General features: G+C 47.1%; 1 protein-coding gene across 1 annotated transcript in view; it reads right to left on the minus strand.

Moving 5' to 3' along the window:
* Nucleotides 1-22,610, minus strand: part of tmem198ab (transmembrane protein 198ab) — a 38,907-nt gene continuing 16,297 nt past the window's right edge. Inside the window, exons 2-5 of the mRNA XM_080024405.1 lie at nt 5,064-5,388; nt 3,877-4,458; nt 2,534-2,730; nt 1-199 (exon numbers count right to left, since the gene is read on the minus strand). Of these exons, the coding sequence (XP_079880531.1) occupies nt 44-199; nt 2,534-2,730; nt 3,877-4,458; nt 5,064-5,226 (1,098 nt within the window). The 5' untranslated portion in view covers nt 5,227-5,388 and the 3' untranslated portion in view covers nt 1-43. The remainder of the gene's footprint in view (nt 200-2,533; nt 2,731-3,876; nt 4,459-5,063; nt 5,389-22,610) is intronic.

Genomic DNA, 22,610 nt, shown 5'->3' on the forward strand with positions numbered 1-22,610 from the left:
CTGTGGCCGTGGTCATGGCCAGTCTGTGGGCATGGAAGAAGGGTCAGATCCGTAGCGCAGGTCCCCCGCTGGCCGTGAGGGGTGTGGCGGGGCCGCAGTCATAGCCCACGTCCACGACTGCGTGGGGGCCTCCTCCGCCAAGCCTACCTTGGTAGGGACGCACTTCCACCTGCCTGTCCCGAAAACTCTGGATGTAGCTCTGTGTGGAGGGAGGGAGAGAGGGAGAGATAGACAGAATTGAAAAAAAACTTATTTTATTGGGGTAAATTCATTATAGATAAAGCAATACCCATAATAACAGGAAATTGGATTTGAGTTCAGTATAAAGCCTCCATCCTGACCAGCAGGGCTTCCTGCATTACAAACAGGCCAAATGTGTGTGTGTGAGAGAGAGGGACAGAGAAAGAGAGAACAAACAAAAAAAAGAGTAAAAAACACAGGGAAATCACTGCACAATCACTGAAAAGGAAAAAAAAAGAAAATGCGGAATAAAGAGAGAGCAAGAAAGCAAAACAAAAGAGCAGTGCAATTATCTGAGGGAATTTGATGTCAACGACAGAAAACCTGGGTGAAATATGGGCTTTTATCACTGACATAACTCCATCCATTAATACTCTGCTTGAGTCTTCCTAAGTCGGGGCAATGTCGTGGGGCAATGTGGCAACCCCCACATGCCTCAATGTCTTGGGGCTTCCGCTCTTGTTCCTGGGTTGAGCTGGCCGGTCTCTGTGGGTGGGGGGAGCGGTGCCCCTGGGGGGTGCTGGGGCACGGTCGGTCCGGAGGGGGGGGTGTCCGTGTGGCCGCTGCCTGGCCTGCTGCTCCTGTGCGTTGATCTGGTTGTGCTTCGCCTATCTCTCTCAGTGCCAAAACTCATACTCAGTACATAAACCACACAATAGGCCTAGGGTTTGCATGACGGGCGGGGTTCAAACTACGTATGTGGGTAGGGCTGGGCGGGCAGCTGTGATCTTGCCTGTCACGCTCCTGCCCCGACGTCTTTCTTGTCCGTTCTGAAATTTTAATACCACTCATATTAGCTTAGAACACAGACACTCGCACATAAATATTACTTCGAACAATACTCCACCAGACCAGGGTCTGTGGGACAGGAGGGGTGCAAGTGATTTGGCTTCGACTTGCTTGGAGGACTCGCACCCCCGCACTCCACAATTTTAATTAAAATTGCCAACAGCACACATTGAGCACTGGGGTTTTCCAGGGTGGCGGGGCGCTGGTGGGTTGGTGTAGGGGTGTGGTTGGCCAGGGGGTGACTGGGCGGGCACCCTGCTGGCTGGGTTAGAGTCTCTGGACGGGCTGTGGAGAGCACCGCCAGGTGCATGCGGGGCCCTTTGGAGGCCGCTTGCTGTTGTGGGTGTGGGTTGGGGTGCAGGGGGCATCTGTCGGCCTTCGCTCCCGCTGTGCGGCTTCTCTTTGGCAGGTGCCACGGATGGTGGAGGGCCCACATATCTGGCAGCCTGCAGGCATCTAAAGGGGGAGGGGGCTGACATCCAGGTGCCCTGTGCTCGCCCTTGCACAGGGCGCGGGTGGGCATGGGGGCCCGGCTTCTGCGCCTGTGTCTTGTGTCCGCACGTGGGGGTGGGTTATATGTGTGCCCCTCAGGGGTGCAGGGTCTCCTCAAGCGCTCCAGGACTGGTTTATGCTCCTTGGGGCTGGAGTGGGTGTTGCTATGCGGGCCTCTGGCTTCTCTGGTGACTGGGGGGGTCTTCTGTGGCTGCAGGGCAGGGTGCTCAGGGCTTTCCTGCGGCTCTGGGGTGTCTGTACGGCCACGGGCCTCAGGGGTGGCTTCAGGGCCTTTTCCGCTGCTTGGAGGCGCCAAGATATAATACCGTTCTTTTACACCAGAACAATTGGGACAAGTCCTGTACACTCACAGGTGGACACTTCTACCTCCTCGGGAATTCACTGTGTGCAGTGACGAGGGACATAAAGCGGCCGCACGGCCGCTTACAAGCTTCCTTGTAAGCGGCCGTGCAAGCGTTCAAAGTGATGGCAGAGATGGCGCCGTCTTGTATCCGGAAATATGGACCATTACAAAGCGGCGTCACACAAACTGCGGAGGGCAGTGAAGGATGCTAAACGGATATACAGAGACACAGTGGAGCTACAGATGGAGCAACGGGACACCAGGCGCTTGTGGCAGGGGCTGCGAACTATTACTAACTATAAGAGCAGCCCCTCCCCAGCCACCAGTCTGGACGCCTCCCTAGCCAACGGACCAAACTCCTTTTATGGGCGGTTTGCATTGCAGGTTGAGAAGTTGAACTCCACTTGCAGACTAACTCTGTCCTAGATTCAACGGCGTACTGTTGGCTGACATAATGTTTGATGCCCAACATTCTGACAGCACAGGTAAAAAAAATAAAAATAAAAATATATAATAATAATAATAATAATAATAATAATAATAATAATAATAATAATAATAAAAATAATAATAAAACAACAATAACAACAACAACAGAAAACAACTCGAGGAGTTTGGGTGGGATGGGGTGGGGTGGGGATGGCTGACCGGTGAGAGTACGTCCCCGTCATAGCGGCGGATGGGGTTGGGCTTGCGGCGGTACACAGGGTCGGGGTGCAGTGGCTTGGCCTGGTGGCTGTGCGGGTGGAACGCCGACTGCTTCTTCTTCTTCTTGCTGCGGCCGCGGTCGTCCCGTTGTCGGATCCGCATCACCTGCATCCTCCGCTGCTGCCGGCTGATGATGACTGGGGATGGAGAACAGAGACAGCAGAACATTGTCTTTACCTCCGGGTGGGGGTAGCAGCCAGTATGCTGCAGGGCTTAAAATATTTGTTACCGCAGGTAGGGAGGGCTCACATGAAGCGCCAGCGCGCCTTCGCCGTGCCTACATTGAAAACAATGGATTGGCGCCAGGGCTCCAGACTAACTTCTTTTTTACCACCGTCCCGGACCATCAATTCTACCGTCCCGAAGTGAATGTAAACCGTCCCAAAATGAGAATGTTGTTTCTTTTACTGCGTTATCATCATCGATCGTAGTTGCTGGTGGCATAATAAAAAACACTCTTAAAATGTTAAGGAAATAAATAATAAATGTATTTTTCTACATTCAAGGAAATTGGTTGAGAACAGAACAGAGAACAATCTATAAAAACAATGTATATAAAAAACAGAATTAAGAAAGATAATTAAGAATAATTAAGAAAAAAGTCACACCAAACGATACAGGATTAAGAGGATCGATTTTACAATAATCCAGATTACAGCTCAGTTATTACAATAAACAAGCAGTTAAATGGATATCCTGGACTGTGAATCATTTTTGAAACCTTGACATTATTATGGTCAACTTGTTGTGCTGTCACATTAAACTGCAGTTCTGTGACATCCTACACTTGTAAAAAAAAAAAAGTAAAGTAATAGCCGGAGAGGGGCGCATGGTGCTTCACTTCCTCTTTTTTTCTTCTTCCTCTTTCCACATTGGAACAAGCTCATACACGACACTACCGTGTACTCCAGCGCTGTCTCCCACTTAAACAACACGACACAACAAGTTCGCTGTACAGCAACTCCGCTCCATTAGCTGTTAGCTCTGTTAGCTCTGTTAGCTGTTAGCTACATTAGCCAAACACACCGCTGTTCACCGTAACTATAGTAACAGCATGGGAAGAGGACGCGCTCCGTTACAGTCAGTCAGTTCTGTTTGTCTCGCTAGGTGATAGTTGTACATACAAAGATCCCTTTCGAGGCATCCCAGGGAAGATCTGTGTTCATCCCAAACACATTTTCTATCGTCCCTGGGACGACGGGACGCCGTTTGTCTTGAGCCCTGATTGCCGCACTCAGAAGATCCAAAATGTGAAACGGCCCTTATCCAGCCTATATACCCACCCTTGGTGTGAGAGTAGCCCTCGGCGGTCACTTTCCACTGCACCAGCACCCCCAAAAGGGCGAGGGTGGGCCACACGCCCAGCACCACCCAGGTCAGCCAGCAGACCGGCTTGGCTGGAGCCGCTTTCAGGCGCTCATACACGTACAGCACCAGGGCGAAGAGCTCCACGAAGTAGTCCAGCGCCACCGTGATGACAGCAGCGCCGAACACGGCGGTGGACAGCGTGGTAAAGAGCCGCTGCCACTGCAGTGTGAGCACGGCGAACAGCATGCCCAGGCCCAGCAGCACGCCCAAGGGCACCCACACGGAGCGCGGTGGCGAGTCCGACAGCTCCTCCATGCCCACCAGCGTCGCCACGGCCACCAGCAAGCCCAGCAGTAAGCCCACCATGAAGAGGCCCACGCTTCGCACCAGCATGGTCACCAGGCCGCAGAGGGCACCGATGCCCAGGCCGATGCCCGCCGAGGCCTCCACGCTGAGCTTGGTGTCCAGCACGCGCTCCTTGTAGCACAGCATGAAGATGACCACCGAGCCGAACATAAGGCCCGTCAGGAACATCACCGCCTTGAAACAGCGGTATCCTGCGGAAATAGAGTGAGGGAGAACACACAATAGATTTATAAATATTATCATAGACAGAATGTTTTTTTAAGCTACCTCTTATCTGGACACATATCTAGAGGTCTGGCTCTAGGGGGGAGGGGGTGGTGGTGTGAAAGAAATGTTTCCTATCTAAATTCAAGGACAGAATGGGATACTTTTGTTTTTTGGGTATGGGGAACAAAGGGCCCACTAATGACTATCGTTAGGAACATCTGCACCTTGCCGTTTGAACTGCAATCAATAAAATAAGCCTGTAATATGTGGCAAAAATGCCACCAACAATTTATAAGGTTGTCATCGTGTCAGACTTAGGTGATCTGGTCATCTGGTTCTGAAACACCCTGTCCGACCAGTGGCTCTTGAGCCAGAGGCTTGAATGTCCTCTCTTTAATAGGCTATGGTGTATATATACAGTACATTACATTTTCCATCGGGTACCATCAGTCAATCTTTCCGCACCTTCATGGCAGTAGGGCTTCTGCTTTGACCAAATTTTGGCTCTCCCCACATTACAAGTAACCAACTTCAATATGTGTCTGCAGCTAACCCCGCCATATTTCCCAGGGGGGGGCCCCAAACTCACCAAAGAAGCAGTAGATAATGCCGAAGAGGCAGCACATGGAACAGACAACCGAGGGCACCACCTTGTAGCGTCCCTCGAAGCCCTCACCACAACCGTCCAGGCGCTCGGGCCTCAGCTCGGGCTGGGACAGCCTGACGGCCAGCGTCTCCAGGGTGGTCGTCATGGCGACGGGTGGGGTTGGGGGCTGGAGCCAGGAGAGGAGAGGAGGCGGACTCGGCAGACTCGATCGAGAGAAAGAGCGAGGGTAAGGATGGAGGGACGATCTTCAGGGAGGCGAAGAGGGAGGGGGGCTCCTACAGGACACCTCCCACCCGCAGGAATCCATCTTGAGGAAGAGAGAGAAAAACACATGAGTGCATGGCCCCCCATTTCATCCCCTAATAAACAATCCAGGTCGTTACTATTTAGATAGCGAATTCAGTGTCATCCATTCCAATTCCACTCAGAGGCTCCAACCACACCATTAGAGGCAACAGCACACCATTCGTTAAAAGGGATCAAATGTCTGTTCTTTATAGAGCAAAACATGGTAAGATTGTTCTCCAAAAAGGGGGATTGGTGCGGTCTTGTATAACAGAAAAGCTCTGCTCCTGCCATCCTACAGGGCGTCCAAAGGACAGAGTGATAGCAAGCGGTTCATGATGATTAATAAAGAGTGGCTTTGCAGGTTGAGGATTTGAACTCCACCTGCAGACTAACCCTGTATGGGATGCAATGGCATAAAAATAACCTGTGTTGTATGCCAAACCTTGTGACGGTACAGGTAAAAAATAAATAAATAAAAAGAGGGGGTTGTCGAGGGGGGCGGGGGTCAAATGCATGATAGAAATTGCAATTTGTTGGCTTTTATGCCATTTGACTTGTTTGACGTCGGAACAGAACAGCTCAGATACCTGAACAGCCGTCAGTCACAGCCGAGCAGCGTTCACGAGAGCGCACAAAGGTGATGAAGCAATGATGATTATAATATAAGATTCAAGATTCAAGGGGTTTATTTGTCACAGTCATATACATACTTTCATAAATGAAATGTCTTTGCAACGCACCCGGAGAGTATGGACAATAGTTACTAAACCGAACATAATAGCTAACCTAATTCCTACCTAGCAACTAACTGAAACAAACTGATTCCTAAAATGTAATGCAGTTAGTGAATAGTATAATAAAAATAAAATATAATAAAAATTGAATAATACTCAAAAAGATAATACAAAACGGGAGTACAAAATAGAAGTGAATAGTTATGTATATGGGATAGACTATTTGTATATACAGATATGTGCAGTAAAAATATTTCAAGTATAGTATGACACAGCAATACAGTAACACCAAACAGAACAGCAATACAGCACAGAATGCAGTAACTCAGTGAGATAGTATGCAGTACAGTATGCTACATACAGTACGGTAAGACAGTGTGAGTGTCTCAGTGCCTTTTGTTAGGACCCCTGGTGAGGTCAGCATTGACAGTTCTAATGGCTTGCGGGAAGAAACTCCGTCTCAGTCTCTCTGTTCTCGCTGTGTGGCTGCGGAGGCGCTTGCTCGACCTCAGCAGCTGGAACAGTCCGTTGTTGGGGTGATGAGAATCCTTCATGATCCTGCAGGCTCTGCTACGACACCTCCTGGTGTATAAGTCCTACTGGGAGGAGAGGGTAGTTCCAGTTGTACGTTCGGCTGAACGCACCAACCTCTTCAGGGCCCGCCTGTCCTGGGCAGTACAGTTCCCAAATCAGGCAGTGATGTTGCCTGTCAGGATGCTCTCCATTTACATTACATTTACATTTTGTTATTTAGCAGACGCTTTTATCCAAAGCGACTTACAAGGGAGAATAACATTCAAGCTACATTGTGACAGAGACATTAGTGTAACAATAAATACTGCTAAGTAGTGCTAAGTACCCCTCCAGAGTAGAAGGACTTGAGGATCCCCTCCGAGACCCTGAATTTCTTTAGCTGATGAGATGGAAAAGATGCTGCCTCACCTTTCTCACCAGAGTGTCTGTATGTAAAGTCCATGTTAAGTCCTCCATCATGTGGACTCCCAGGTACTTGAAGCTGCTCACCCTGTCGACAGAAGTCCCATCAATCACCAGTGGCGCGTGCGTCCTCGGTTGTAATCCCTTCCTAAAGTCCACAATCAGCTCCTTAGTTTTGCTGACGTTCAGGAGGAGGCTGTTGTCCTGGCACCAGAGTGACAGGTCAGCCACCTCCTTGCGGTAGGCTTCTCATCGTCGTCAGTGATAAGGCCCACCACAACGGTGTCGTTTCCAAACCTGATGATGCTGTTGGAGCTGGACCTGGCCACACAGTCATGTGAGTACAGGGAGTACAGTAGGGCAGGAGGACGCAACCCTGGGGAATCCTGTGTTCAGGGTGAGGGAGCTGGACACGTGCTTCCCCACCCTAACCACCTGGGGCCGGGCTGAGAGGAAGTCCAGGATCAAGGCACACAGCAGAGTGGTCAGTCCTAGCTCCCACAGCTTGACAGCCAGTCTGGTGGGGACTATGGTATTGATAGCTGAACTGCAGTCAATGAACAGCAATCTCACATAGGCCCCCTTCCGGCCATCCAGGTGCGTGAGCCTGGTGTGCAGTACCTGGGAGACCGCATCGTCTGTGGATCTCTTCGGCCGGTACACAAACTGCAGCGGGTCCAAGGTGCGGGGGAGGGAGGCGCAGATGTAATCCTTAATCAGCCTCTCGAAGCACTTCATGACCACCGAGGTGAGGGCCCCCGGATGGTAGTCATTCAGGCAGGTCGGAGAGGCGATCTTCGGAACAGGAACAACGGTGGACCTCTTGAAGCAGGACGGGACCGCCGACTCAGCCACGGAGGCATTGAATATCCTAGTGAACACCGGGGCTAGCTGGTTAGCACAGAAGTAGCTGGTGGTCTAGTCATCTAAAGGTTGCTGGTTCGATCCCAGGCTCCTCCTGCTAGCATGCTGTAGTGTCCTTGAGCAAGACACTTAGCCCCTCATTGCTCCTGATGGCTGCGTCCATCGGTGTTTGAACAATTGTAAGTCGCTTTGGATAAAAGCGTCTGCTAAATGACTAAATGTAATGTAATGTAATGTAGAAGTACAGTACTCGCCCAGATATGCCATCTGGGCTCGCAGCTTTCCAGGTGTTCACCCACATCGGAGCCCCCCTGACATCATACTCAGACAGAGAGTGCGCCCTCATCCCCAGCGGCGTAACTCCAATTAGCTGGCGAGCTAGCGGTGCTGTTGCCAGACTCAAACCGCGCGAAAAAGGAGTTAAGTTCGTTGGCCAGGGAGCCGTCCAAACTCGTGGCTGGGGAGGAGCTGCTGTTGTAGTTTGTAATAGTCTGCAGCCCCTGCCACAGATGTCTGGTGTCCTGTTGCTCCACTCTGTCGCTCCACTCTATCCCTGTACATCCGTTTAGCGTCCTTCACCGCCCTCCGAAGATTGCACGACACCGCTTTGTAACTGACCATATTTCCGGATAAGAGACTGTCGTTGTAAGCGGCCGTGCATGCATTCAGAGCGCCGCGGATGGATTTATTATCCCACGGTTTCTGGTTCGGAAATATCTGAACTTTCACCGTGGAAACGATGCTATCCGCTAACATAGTTATGAGCACGTAGCTATGTCAATAAACTCGCTGACATCACTGGAACTAGATTGGAACATGTCCCAGTCTACGTCAGTAAGAGCGTCCTGAAGAACGGCCTCCGGTTGGTCCCTCGTCACTACAGTTCCACGCGCGATGCGCGGCTTGTAAACAGGGATCAGAGTGATGGCTGCGTGGTCCCATTTTCCGAAAGCAGGGGGCGAGACGGTCTTGTATCCGTCCTTGTACGGTGTGTAGCAGTGATCCAAAGTTCTATCTCCCTTGGTGGCACATGTGATGTGGTGATGGAAATTAGGCAGAACTTTCTTAAGGTTTGCCTTGTCCCCAGTCACCACCACGGCCGCATCAGGACGTTTGTTCTGAAGTCCTCACAACACATCATATAGGTCCGATAGTGCTGTGTTGGTGTCAGCTTGGGGTGGAATATAAACCGCTGTGATGATGACCGTGCTGAATTCCCTTGGAAGGTAGAATGGACGGCATAAGATTAGTCAGCTGTTCCAGGTTTGGCGAGCAGGAGCGGGAGAGAGTCTTGATGTCGTTGGGAGTTACACCAGCGGCTGTTTATCATGAGGCAGACGCCTCCACCCTTGGATTACCCTGACTCTTTCAACCCCTCATTCTGACCCGAATGCTGCCTCGTTTACCACGGTGCCGTGGAACAGCGGCTCTATTATTGATCTTGTTGTTGAGAGTGTTGGTGCGTAAAATCTCCAGGGGCCACCCTGAATCCGCAGATAAAAAGTCCCAAAGTTGATCTTCCCGGGGAATTTTTATATCCACGAGTGCATCGTGGCCATAGATCACTGCCGATGAGTTTTTGGTAGACATAGTGATATAAAACGGATACAAATACAAAAATATGCATAAATGTGCATAATGTGCATATAATACACGATATTACGGTCACACCACCATCGCCGGGTGACCCCAGCACGACGGTGACGGACGGCAGGGCTTTCACCCACTCGGGGCCGCAGCTGAAGTTGCGTAACTTTAACTGCAGCGCGTGATGTCGGACTTGTCTGCATTGCATGTTCAATAAGTGCTTGACAAGAGGTTCATTGTGTTTCCGTTAGGGGGGGGGGAAAGCTGGTGCGGTTAACTTGATATTCTAGATGAACAGAAATCCCCCCACCTCCGCCCGCTCTGCCCTTTGTCTCGCTCGGTCTTGTGCTCTGCCGTGGAGCGAAGGAAGGAATGAATTCACCGCAAAAGAGCGCTAGAGGGTGCGATCATGAAACATGCAATTAAGATACAAGAAAAAGGAGCAATACAAATGTCTGCTCTTTTTCCCTCCATATTTTATGAACAAACATCAAGTTTAACCAGATATCAAGCTGGTTTTGACTCAAAATCTCAATATGTTCAAAAGGTGTAGATTTTCTTATCGGAGACGTGGAAAGATCAACACTGAACAACAATCTATATTTTGTTCTATGGTCCAGAAGAGACGTTAACTGGTACTGATTCGGAATTGATATTTGGTGTGTTTTTTAAAGTCCCTGTAAAGTGAATTCAGTGAACTTGTTTCTAAACACATTATACATGTTAGAAAGTAATTGCTGAAAACATGAGTTTTTGTGGTCCGGATTTTCTTTGGAGGGGGCTAAATTACCCTATGAAGCGAGCAGGGGGCCACCGGAGAACGGGGAGTCCCGCAGCCAGACGCGGCGCTTTGAGGTGAGCAACTAGAGACCCAGCATGGCAATGTTCAGCAGAACATTTCAACGCGGAAGTCACTCCCCTGTGAACGTTTGTATACGATTACACGATTAACGAGATTGGGCGTGGCTTCAGCGCCTTCAGCGGAAACGCCCCCAGCCTCTCGGAGCAGAGTGCTGGCTATTTTTTCCCGCGTTTTTGAAACCTAATTATTTATTCTCGCCAATTTTTTTAATGGCTTGGTGGTTAATAACACCTTTTTCTGTGGTGTGACAAACTCAGAACACAACTACAACATTTTCACTTTACAGGTACTGTGAACACTGAGGGGATGATGTCGAGCCGATGTTCGAATTTGGGTTTTTAACATGGAAAAGGTGCGTGCTATCAATGCATCAACATTGATATTTTGACATAAGACGACACTCTCAATCAGTAACCATATTCAAAAGTAAAGTTTTCCACCTCGAGGTCACTGAGTAAGCGCATGGACATCGGATGTGGTGGGATTTTCCGAGTGGGGTGGATGGAAAATCAATTACCGAGATCGATGCAAAGTAAGTGTGGGCGGATCAATGTTGATTCAATTGCCTTTAACTGACACCAAATCAGCATTTTAAATTCATCTTTTTGCAATCAAACTGCCAAAGAGCACACACTCATACAGTACACTACAATTTGAATGGAAATTGTATACATTAATTGAATGGACCTCCAAGCACACAGGAAGTAGGACAGGACAGTGGCTGGCAGTTTTTGGGGAACTCAAAGTGATGCCCCATGCGTGTGAATGAACCGCAGCCAGTTCCCAGACAGCTCTGGTTAAGACAGTCGGGTGAGTTTGCTTAATTAATATGACAAAATTCATAAATTTAGGCTTATTAATGTTTGTCTGAAAAAAAGCCAGACGACTCCTCAAATTTTAAGATTTTGTTTCAGACAGCCATGAGACTGCGGCAGCGCTTTAAACTGCAGTTCAGATTATCACCACTCGCTCCAGAAAAAACCCCAACCGATGGAAGTCCATGGGAAAAAATAAGAAACTTCTCGCTGGAAATTTTACAATAACTTTACGGGTCGCTTTACGGTAGCTATGTTTATTTCTTCCACCAGAGACAACTCGACATATCCTGGCTTCAGTGTCTGACAACAGTCGGGCGCCCTTGGCGTAAACCTAAACTCAAGGCTTCAAATCGAAGAAACCGTTGGCTTAATGTCACATAAACCGCATCCATGTTTTTCCGCAGTCCGTGTATGGAAACAACGGGCCGGGCTTCCATGACCAAACAACCCACATGAACAGCCTATAAATAAGCTCAGATCTAATTTACAAATCTAGCAGAATGGAGTAATAGGGCCTTGTTTGCTTTGGATCCTTCCCAGATAGGTTTGAATCTTTGCCAGGCGAACAGAGGCTTCGTTTGAGACACTGATAACGGCGGAGGACGTTGAATTTAACTGCGTGTTTCACGAGGCATAATGCAAATTTGTGGCGCTGGGGATTCGTGTATCAATATGGCTGTAATAGCTGTCACTGAGTACGGAGTAATCAAAAGTGCAATAAAGCAGAAAAGAATAACCGTAAATCTGAGTCGTAAACACACACACACACACACACACACACACACTTCAGCACGCATTTAATGAACAAACACAAAAACAAGAAGTTACGATCACAGGTTTAACCTACAGTATTTCCGATTCACCACACAACCATACAACACACACGCACACACACACACTAAACATGAACACACACACTTTCATTGCAACATGCCATAATAATAATCATCTTTCTGTGGGGGATTAGCGGTTGCCCCATAGAGCCTCAGCTCTGTGTGTGTGTGTGTGTGTGTGTGTGTGTTTGCGTGTAGACAGAGGGAGTAGGGCGGACTGGAGAGGGAGGCATTAAGCCGTTTTGTACCAAAGATCAGATTCTATGTTCACGAAGGGATCATCCTCCAAAACAGAGAACGACACACACACACACACACACATACACACACACACACACACACACACACACACACACACACACACACACACATATATATATATATATATATATATATATATACATATATATACATACACACACACACCGCGTTCCAAATTATTATGCAAATGATATTTTTCTCAGATTTTCCTAAATAGTCGATGCAAATGACAGTCAGTATACCTTTCAAGTCATCAACCGTCAGGGTATAATTCCAATGTTATTGAACAAACCTCCCAATGATAACAGTATTTTTTTCAAAAATAAAAAACTCAAAAAGTTTCAAAACATGTTATAGGTTGTAAAGAAATGAAATTGGTCATTTGTTGAATGTGCAGCATTAGCAGGTCATATTTACTGAAATCAAAAGCTATTTCAATCAAAAACATCTTAACAGGTCAAGTTACATGTGAACATTGAACTTGAACTTGTGAGTTTTTGGAGTTTCTGCTTGAATTTCTTTGTAGTTTGTCAGAACAGCCTCCCAGAGCTGCTGTTTTGATGCCAACTGCCTCCACCCTCATAGATCTTTTGCTGGAGGATGTCTAAAGGTTCTCAATAGGGTGGAGGTCAGGGCAGGATGGGGGCCACACCATGAGTTTCTCTCCTTTTATGCCCATAGCAGCTAATGACACAGAGGTATTCTTTGCAGCATGAGATGGTGCGTTGTCAGGCATGAAGATGGTTTTGCTACGGAAGGCACGGTTCTTCTTTTTGTACCGTGGAAGAAAGTGCTCAGTCACAAACTCTATATACTTTGCCGAGGTCGTTTTCACAACTTAAGGGACCCTAAAGGGGCCTCCCAGCTCTCTCCCTGGGATTCCGGCCCAAAACATGACTCTACCACCTCCTTGCTGACGTCGCAGCCTTGTTGGGACATGGTGGCCATGCACCAAGCTTCCACTACTCCATCCATCTGCACCATCCAGGGCTGCACGGCACTCATCAGTCAACAAGACTGTTTGAAAATGAGTCTTCATGTATTTCTGGGCCCCCTGCAACCGTTTCTGCTTGTGAGCGTTGGTTAGGGGGGGCCCAATAGTAGCTTTATGCACAACTGCAAGCCTCTGGAGGATCCTACACCTTGAGGTTGGCTGGACTCCAGAGGCACCAGCAGCTTCAAATACCTGTTTGCTGCTTTGTAACTGGCAGAAACCTTCCTCATTCTGCCTTTATCTGCACCAACCCGTCTGTGCTCTGAATCAGCCACAAATCTCTTCACGGTACGATGATCACGCTTAAGGTTTTGTGAAATATCGAATGTTTTCATACCTTGTCCAAGGCGTTGCACTATTTGAGGCTTTTCGGCAGCAGAGAGATCCTTTTTCTTTCCCATGTTGCTTGAAACCTGTGGCTGCTTAATAATGTGGAACGTCCTTCTTAAGTAGTTTTCCTTTGATTGGGCTCAACTGGCAAACTAATTATCACAGGTGTCTGAGATTGATTTCAGTGATCCAAAGAGCCCTGAGACACAACACCATCCATGAGTCTAATCGAAAAACAAAAAATGTAATGTTTATGACACTTAAATCCAATTTGCATAATAATTTAGAAGGCGGTATAGTGGGGGGGAGAGAGAGAGAGAGAGAGAGAGAGAGAGAGAGAGAGAGAGAGAGAGATGGAGACATCAACAACATCCTCCCATCCTGCTTTCTGTGTGTTGCCTTGACGACGGCAGGATGCTGCCTGGCTGAAAAGTGACAGGTCCGGGCCACGACCGGGCCAATGACGGAGCAACTCACTCGGAAACTCCCATAGCAACAGTGTGAGAGCCAATCAGTGCGCCCAAACCTCTCTGACAATTTGTGTGTGTGTGTGTGTGTGTGTGTGTGTGTGTGTGTGCGGTGTCTATTTATTACCGTCTAGAGTCTTGTATAGCTTGGGCAGCCTCTCCCACGAGGAAATAGCTTAAAATTGGAAACACACGGACGAATGCACTCACACACACACGCATACAATATCCAAGTATGTAAGCTTGTTTATCAGTTTGGCTGTGCGCCAAAAACAAGATTCCGACAAAAAGATGTGGTTACATACAGCGACGGATTGACCATCTGGCAATTGGGCAAATGCCAGAGGGGCCACACTACGATGCGCCGTGCGGCCCCTTGCGATGTCGGGGGAGCCCATGAGATGTATTAACTTAGCGATCGGCTTGAGTGTTGGTACAATGTCACCTTTAAAGCATTACCATTCCTGCAATCAGTGCACTCAATTGTATATAATATATACATATATACATATATATATATATATTCAAGATTCAAGATTCAAGATTCAAGGCGGTATAGGCATATATACATATATATATATATATATATATATATATATATATATATATATATACACACCACCTAAGGAAACCACATAGGAATTACGGTCACAGTTGGTAGTAAATTGAAAACAATTAAAATTAAATGGTTTTAAAATGTGGCGCTGCACGAGGGGTTGTTTTTTCTTGCCCGCTCACAGCCAACGTTACAACGTGGAGATGTCGGGGCGCATCGCCTCCAAATGAACGCTGGGTAATGCACCCTGCGTCGTCAACAGCTGCCAAAAGGAAATCCGTACGCCATCACCACTCACTCCCGTCAACAATTTCTGACTCTCCCCGTCGCCAGCGCCGAGCGATGGTTCTCCAAACTCAAACCAATTAAAAAAGAACATCCGAGGAGCACAACGGACGGGATGGACCGAGCGGATCGGCCACGTTCTCCACCGAAAATCACCGGGCGACTAGACTCTGGACGTTGCCGAGTGAAAGCCTCGCTGAGTGCCCTCCGGATTCAGTGGCGAACCAACAGGCCGCCGTTCCAATTTCTCTGAACGTTCCAGCCATTGATCTTGTTTCTCTCTTAAATATTTATTAGCGTGAGAGCTGGCTCTGTTGTAGCGGCAGCTGCAGCTAATGGCTTCCGGCTCTCGCACGCATTTCCTTCAGACGATGGTATCCATTCCAGTTCGCAGTAGGAAGCCTACGGCACCTGCATCCTGACGCCCGCTGGTCCCAGCGGCTTCCAAAATGCCATGACGGCTGTGACGGCGACCACGACCTGTCCGTGGTGCTGAACTCTCAGGTTGCGCTGTGCAGGCAGGCACGCGTTGCAGTGTTATTGCGTTTCCCTTGTTTGTCCGTTTTAACTAATCAAACGACATTAAATAAGGCCAGAACAGACAAACCAAATTGCTTGCCACCAGAGGATAATCTGGTGGAGGCCTGTAGCCGTCCTGACGTGCACGGGCAACGATTTCCGGGGGGACGCATTGGATATGTCCCCCTCAATATTTCGATTACGCAAAACATTTCCACCATAAATTGATGCAGAAAAACATAAATTGGTGAAAAACAACTCACCAGAAGGCAGGAAATGAATCGTTTGACGCTAAAAATTGATGACTTAATGCGTCACCCGCAATGTTCAACGGAAGCAAAACATTTGCATATACGAGGAATTTGGCTTGGCATGGCTTGGTGTGTTTCCCTGCATGATTAGCGTTTAAAAAAAACCCAAAACGTGACAGAGGATAAAATAATAACATAAAATAAAAGGTGAGATAAAATATGTATGTATGTAGAGTGTTATAGCATGTATACAGATGTGCAGTGCGCAGTCAGAAATAAATAGATGATGCAGGAACTCAGCTTCCTTAGTATCACTCAATCTAAGGAAAGCAACTGGCGTGCATAATAATAATAATGTAGTGATAAAGGGAAATTAGCATGAAACAACACAGGGCTGTGTGGGTGTGAGAGAGAGAGAGAGAGAGAGAGAGAGAGTGGAAGCCCGCTCTGCTGCGATGTAAAAAAGAGAAAAAGAAAAAGTAAGGCAATAAACAAGGGCTTGTTGGTAGATTGGAAGCTATTTGCGGACGCTTCGACACGCTCGGAGGCGCAGCGACACAGACTGTGTGTGTGTCTGGTCGTTACGGTCCCGACCCCACAGCAGCAGCAGCAGAAACAAAGCGCTGCCATGAATAAAGCACATGGAAGCCAGAAATAGAGCGACTCACTGGAAAGCCAAGTGCCGTGTCAGGTTCTGACCTACATAATGCAACGAGACACAGAGTATGTAGAGCACGTCTGCCTGGGTCTCAGTATGACACACACACAACGTCGTCATTCTGACTATTTGACTTCGTATCTCATTATTATGACTTAATAAGTCATAATAATGAGATATTTATTCATAATTCATAATTCATAATTATGATGGGATACTAAGTCATAATTTAGGCTTTTTTCGCGCTACATAAAACGACATTCAACCCAATTCATTTGAATGGGGAGATGTTATTCGACTTTATAAAGGGGGGGCAGGTACGTGTACTAAACTAAAACTTACCTGATAGGAGTACGAGGTGGGGGGCATGGATGTACTAATATTTAAAATGCATGGGATCCAATTTAATTCTATCACAAAATAAAAGCGGGATACTGGTTTCACTTTTTCTCTGAAGGGTCTATTAAAATCAAGGTTGGGGGAGAATAGGGATATAGGGTCATACCCTCAGTATGGGCTTCATTCATAACAATTTAGTTGGATATAAATATCAGCGTTCGCGAGCCTGTGTATCCATCCGCCAGTGCGGTAAACATTTCCATGGTAACAGCGAGCTCCACCAATCAGAGACATCGCCGCTTCACTGAAGATTATGGGTAGCGCAGTTTCTGTGATCACAAATAAAACATGCATTTCTTAAAGCAAGGTTGATATCATACAGACTTGTGGCTTCCACAGGAGCAAAAACAAATGATTACGTTGAGGGGTGGGGGAGGTGCGGTTGAAGCGGCCACACCCATTTTGGGCCTGGTTATTTGGGCCGGGGTTTGTAATTTTCTTTTGTTCCCCTTCAGTCACTTTTTTTCATGTTACTAATTCTTATGGATTACTTTATTCTTTCTACTTTCGTGGTAAATATAGTAGTATAATAGTTGAGAAGCATTTTAATTGCATTATAAACATAATGATTGCTATACTGTTATGGACATGTCAATTCAACTACTTGAAACCACATAATTTAGGATATAATTAAGGGTTATTAACAGCAGAATTCAGCTCAGAAAACTATTTCATTGTGTTTTGAATAAACTACTATAACATTGTGATTTTTTTATACTGTATATTATTTTGTTTGCTGATTTGCTACACAGAACGTTACTTATTTAAAAGAAGTTATGACTTTTTTTTTTAATAGTTGTGATACAAAAGCTGAGGGTCTTTTCATGCAAAACGCAATTAAATAGTTTTTCTAGATATAAAACAACATATATATATAGATAGATATAAATATATATATACACCGTCTATAAAATAATACATATATAAATACACAAATAAAATGAAATATAAAATAAAAAATGTAAAAAAAGCTCAGAAAAGCTGATTCACATGGGAACATGTGTCAGACAGACGTTTTCTAAAAAAGAAAACAGTTCAAGACAAAATTGCAAAATCACAACTGATCATTTTGGAACTGGCTTTTGTGCACGTGAGTGTAAGAACGCTAAATCCTCGCAGCGTCCACGTGCCTTGTGCATGGTGGGAGACTCCCAGCTGTGCTAATCCCCAGTGCGGGTGAGGGGGAGGTGAGACGGAACAACCTCCTGACCCAAACTCGTCTCGGCCAATTAGAAGCCCCGGTGGCGGTGACCTCATCGGCCGGTGTCTGTCTCGCCATATGCTCGCTGTGTCCATGTTGGTCCGTTTACATTAATCCCGCGACGTGAAAAGCTGTGACGTGTCCGGCTGGCCTGTGATCAGTTGTCCTCCGTCAATTTCGGAGCTTCGGTGGGCGCCCTCTCCCGCTCTTTCCCTTCTCTCCTCTCTTCCTGCCCTTTGTCATCGTCTCTTGGAGCCAACTCTGTGAAGAACTTTGCTGTCCAGATCACTTAAGGCTGCTCAGTAGTTCCGCGGCGCACATCCACCGTAGGTACGCTGCGGTGCCGGTGCTTGTATTAATGGTTGTGCGTCGGTGAGTACGCACGTAGACCACCGAAACGCTACAGTAGATGGCAGTGTCGAGTCTATTTTACCACGGACGTGATAAAAACGGATCGCAGATATTTATCACCACAAATTGAGTGTCATTTTTTGGTCTTTAGAATTAGAAGATTTTGTGTCGTATTAAAATGGACATATTTTGGGGCCCCCTCGGTCAGCCTCTCTTCGATCTGCTACACCTTGTTTTTCACTGTGGATGGAAATTAGCGGCAAACACTGGGAACAAATAGCGGGAAAAAGTGGACCAATCGCAGCCCTTGTGGTCTTGCGACGCCCCGACGTGTAGTTACATTTCTGGAGGGGTGCATGGACGCTACGGCGGCGGCCTCTGCGGACTGCGCTGGTGACGTGGAGACCCACGGCGTACCTAAGCCTGGCAATTCGACACAGAACTAATATTAAAGGCAGCCTTTAGCTGTTCATTATTGTGGACGGCCAAATGGATTCCAGGCAGGAAATAAATTGATCCAGTGGAAGAGGTCATCCGACAATGTCTACTCCTTTTGCAGTTGTTTATTGAGAGGGGAGTAACATAATACATTGTGAACTTGGAATGCGGCCCCTCGCGTGGTCTGCAAAACCTATTTTATACTGCTTTCATGCGTTGTAAACCTGACATTATCTGTACTTTATCCGGATGAGCTGTATATTTGACCTGGACCTTACTTTTACCCAGCCAGCACCCTAGTACGAAGTCCGGGCAATGTCCAATTGAGCCCATGTGTGAACGGAGCAGGTGATTGTCCGGATCGCTCACGGCGAGTGAATGGCCGTGATCGCGTGTTGATGACGTCTCTATCATGCGCCAGTTGTTGACACGTGTGCGGATTTCGTGCGCGGAGCGTGGCTATCTGCGTAGGCTTGGCAGATTAACGATGAAATCGTCTGTCGGCGGTCGACTCCATCGGTCGCGTTTGACATTGATGACGGATCATTTTTTATTTTCTTTTTTACCCGGCAGGAAAAATCAGAGCACCGCAACGGTGTAAGCGCAGTTTACCGTGTTCTGAAACTGTCTCTCGCTCTTTCCATCCAACGCTGTTGAGAAACTACTCAGGATCTCACTTTCCCTCCACAGTCCCGTAGAGAAACTTTGAAAGGCGCAGGTGCTCAAAAGAAAAGGCACATGGACCCCCTGCTCCCGTTCTAGGCATTTTGCCGCTCTGGGGAAACGGAGCAGCACAGCGGAGCGCAGGTCACTGGGAGGAGACGTCCCCTCGGGGCGCCCGTGATCTGCACTGTGCGCACATCGCCGCCCCCCCCTCGCACTTGGGTGCCGCTCTATAAATCTGCAAATCTTGTCATTATAATACAGCAACATATCTTGTAGAGAAAGATTTTGGTGTATTTTATTTCCTTAGTTTCTTAACTGGAAAATGAAAAACGTCAAAAACGTAAAGAAAAGAAAATTGGAAGTTTTTTTTTTTTGCTTCTCCTCCAGACAGCGGTGCGTGCGGTCTCCTGTGCCTTCTTTTTGTTTACATCTATTTATTTTCGTTTGTTGCAACTGTGTTCCGTTCCAAAAAAGACCTGTGTGTCTCCAGGCGCACACATCCCTGATGCTATGGGACTTAATTCAGTAAGAGCTGGATGTTTTTGTGTCAATACTCGTAAATAATAAATCCTGCACTTCTGGAACGGGGAGACCGCATTTGCAACATTAAATGACTATTAAGCACACATGTTTAATGTTGCAAATGCGGTCTCCCCATTCCGGAAGCGCGATTGGAATGGTGCGATACATCCGTATACACGGAATACCAACGCCTGTACGCATGGAATACCAAGTCTGTAGCCTCGTCCGCCATCTTGGGTGTGCTGTTAAACTCTGCAGCGTCATTGCGTCACGTCCTGCCTCCTGCACGCTCTACCCAGGCTCCGCCCATTGTCTCAACCAAACGGAGGATTTCCAGGTCGTGTAAACGCGTTTGACACAGACAGTCGCCGTTTTTTTGCTACATGTGTGAAAGGGTATATCCGGATAACCAGGTCCGGACATTGTCCGGAGAACATGTGTGAAAGCAGCTTTAGCGTCTTTGTTTATGGAAGTGACGTCACCTTTCTTCTTGGCGTGTTATGCCACTTACACAACAATGAATCCAGGTGTGTGTAAAACTAGTAAGATGGTTGAACTCTATCAAAAGAGTTTCACGTTGTGACTTCACATCACATGGAATATGGAGGAATGATCTAACGGGAATATTTAACTCCACGGTTTAACATTAATCTACTATTTATAAATCAAACTCGGCTTTGAAAATACGTTGAGAGATGAAAAAAAAACAAAAAAGGAAAACAAAGGAACGCAAATCTGGAAAAATCTAATTTTCCTTCTAGAACGCTTTTTTCAACTTATTTGGCAGCTCCTGGCGATTTTAGAAACGCGAGACAATGCGGGTTTTTCTGCGGTGGGTCACATTTGTGCATGCACCCGGAACCTGCGGGCGACGGCCGACGACCGGTTTGTTTACGTGTGGCCAGTACCGTTCAGCTTAATGACAAGTTCACAAGTAAGAAGAAGAAGGTCTCGTTACGCATGCTCCTTCGATTAAGATTCAAGAGGTTTATTCGTCACATACATCTACATACTTTCATACATATATGCAGTGAAATGTCAACATCACCGGAGACGAACACATCTGCCTGAATCTCAACGTCATTTTGAGCCGACACTGACGCAGCCATGCCAACATGCTGGTGTCGCCGGGGTTTCCAGGGCGGAGCGGAGCGAAGTAAAAAACAAAGAGTTTCGAGGTAATTTGTACTTTTAACCGCTTTAGAACAGCCGCGACAGCAGCGTCTATCGTGTCGGTCGCCATTGTTGGGCGGCGCACAACTTGACCGTTTTTTTCATGTCATGATGCCGGACTAGAAGAGTCGGTCAACTCGGTGGAGAAGGCAAATCAAAGGTCTGCACCCAGGCCAGCGCGACATCGAGGGTTACAACTTATCATCGTCCCCTACTGGCCTGGTCAAAAACACGTGCTTTCAGAAATACCCACATACGTGTGGACAAGGACTTACACCGCAGCGTCAACGTGCCACACAACGCGTCAGCACGTCTGGAAAAAATAGGTGAAATGCCAGGAGTGCGTGTGTTGTCTGTCGGTCGCGACTGACACGGAACCGAGCCGCGAAAAACCCGCCCGCTCCCGTCTTCTGAACGGGCTGTGCCGAGGCCAGCTCATCCACCCACCGTCCTCCCATCCACCGTCCACCCACCCCAGCTCTAGTCATCCACCTCCTGTGGCGGCAATCTGTCATCCTGTCCCCTGCCCCGCCCGCCGCCAAGCACGGGTGATGCAACTGGCTGATTGGGGGGTGAGGGCGGTGACTGCCTACCTAGCAGGAACTGGCACACACACACACACACACACACACACACACACGCACCGTCTTCAATGTTCTACACATATGCATATACGTAAACCACGCTGTTACTTCCACTCCCTGCAATGTCTGGGCTAAATATAGTGTTGAAACTGTGTGTGTGTGTGTGTGTGTGTGTGTTTCCGTGTGAATATGGTTGCGTTGGACAATACGACAACACAAGCGAGCACGACGGTATTATCTCACAAGCAGGTTGCACTTTCACACCTCCGCCGCTTGTTGAATCATCAACACAGTCATCGGTGTCATCGGTGTCATCTGCACGGCGTGTTTGGAAGGAAATGAAGTTCTTCGCACAAAGGGGAAGTGAGAGTTTTTCCACGCTATGTGTTTTTGACCCGTCAAATAATCTGACATTTTAACTCGTATTATGAACAACGAATGACCCAATGCAATCATATCAAACGGTATGTTTTCATCAAGACATTGACAAAGGAGTAGAAAAGTCATAGGGACAAACATGATAATATATTTATGTATTATATTTCATGTTTATTGTGCATTACCATTTTTTTTTCCTCATCTTCTGTTCAGCATTCTGGTTCACTGCCAGCTTCATTTCATGAGCTGTTCTCTATTCTTTTGGTGTATTTTCTATTTTTTGGGTGACTTGTTTTATTTTGTATTATTTTATTCTTGTTTATTTAGCATTAGGTTTAGTGTATATTGTCATATTTATTGTGTACAGTCAACCATTAGACATTTTCAATATATTGGCATTTTTTTCTTTTATTTTTTCTTCCATTACTTTATTATTATTTTTGACGTAAGCTGTTGCCGACACTGCAATTTCCCTGTGGAGATAAATGCAGTATCTATCCATCCATCTATCCATCCATCCATCCATCCATCCGTCTGTCTGTCTATCTATCTATATCTAAAACAGAAGAAAGAT

The sequence above is a fragment of the Zeus faber genome (assembly GCF_960531495.2).
Source record: "Zeus faber genome assembly, chromosome: 2".
Classification (NCBI taxonomy): Eukaryota; Metazoa; Chordata; class Actinopteri; order Zeiformes; family Zeidae; genus Zeus; species Zeus faber.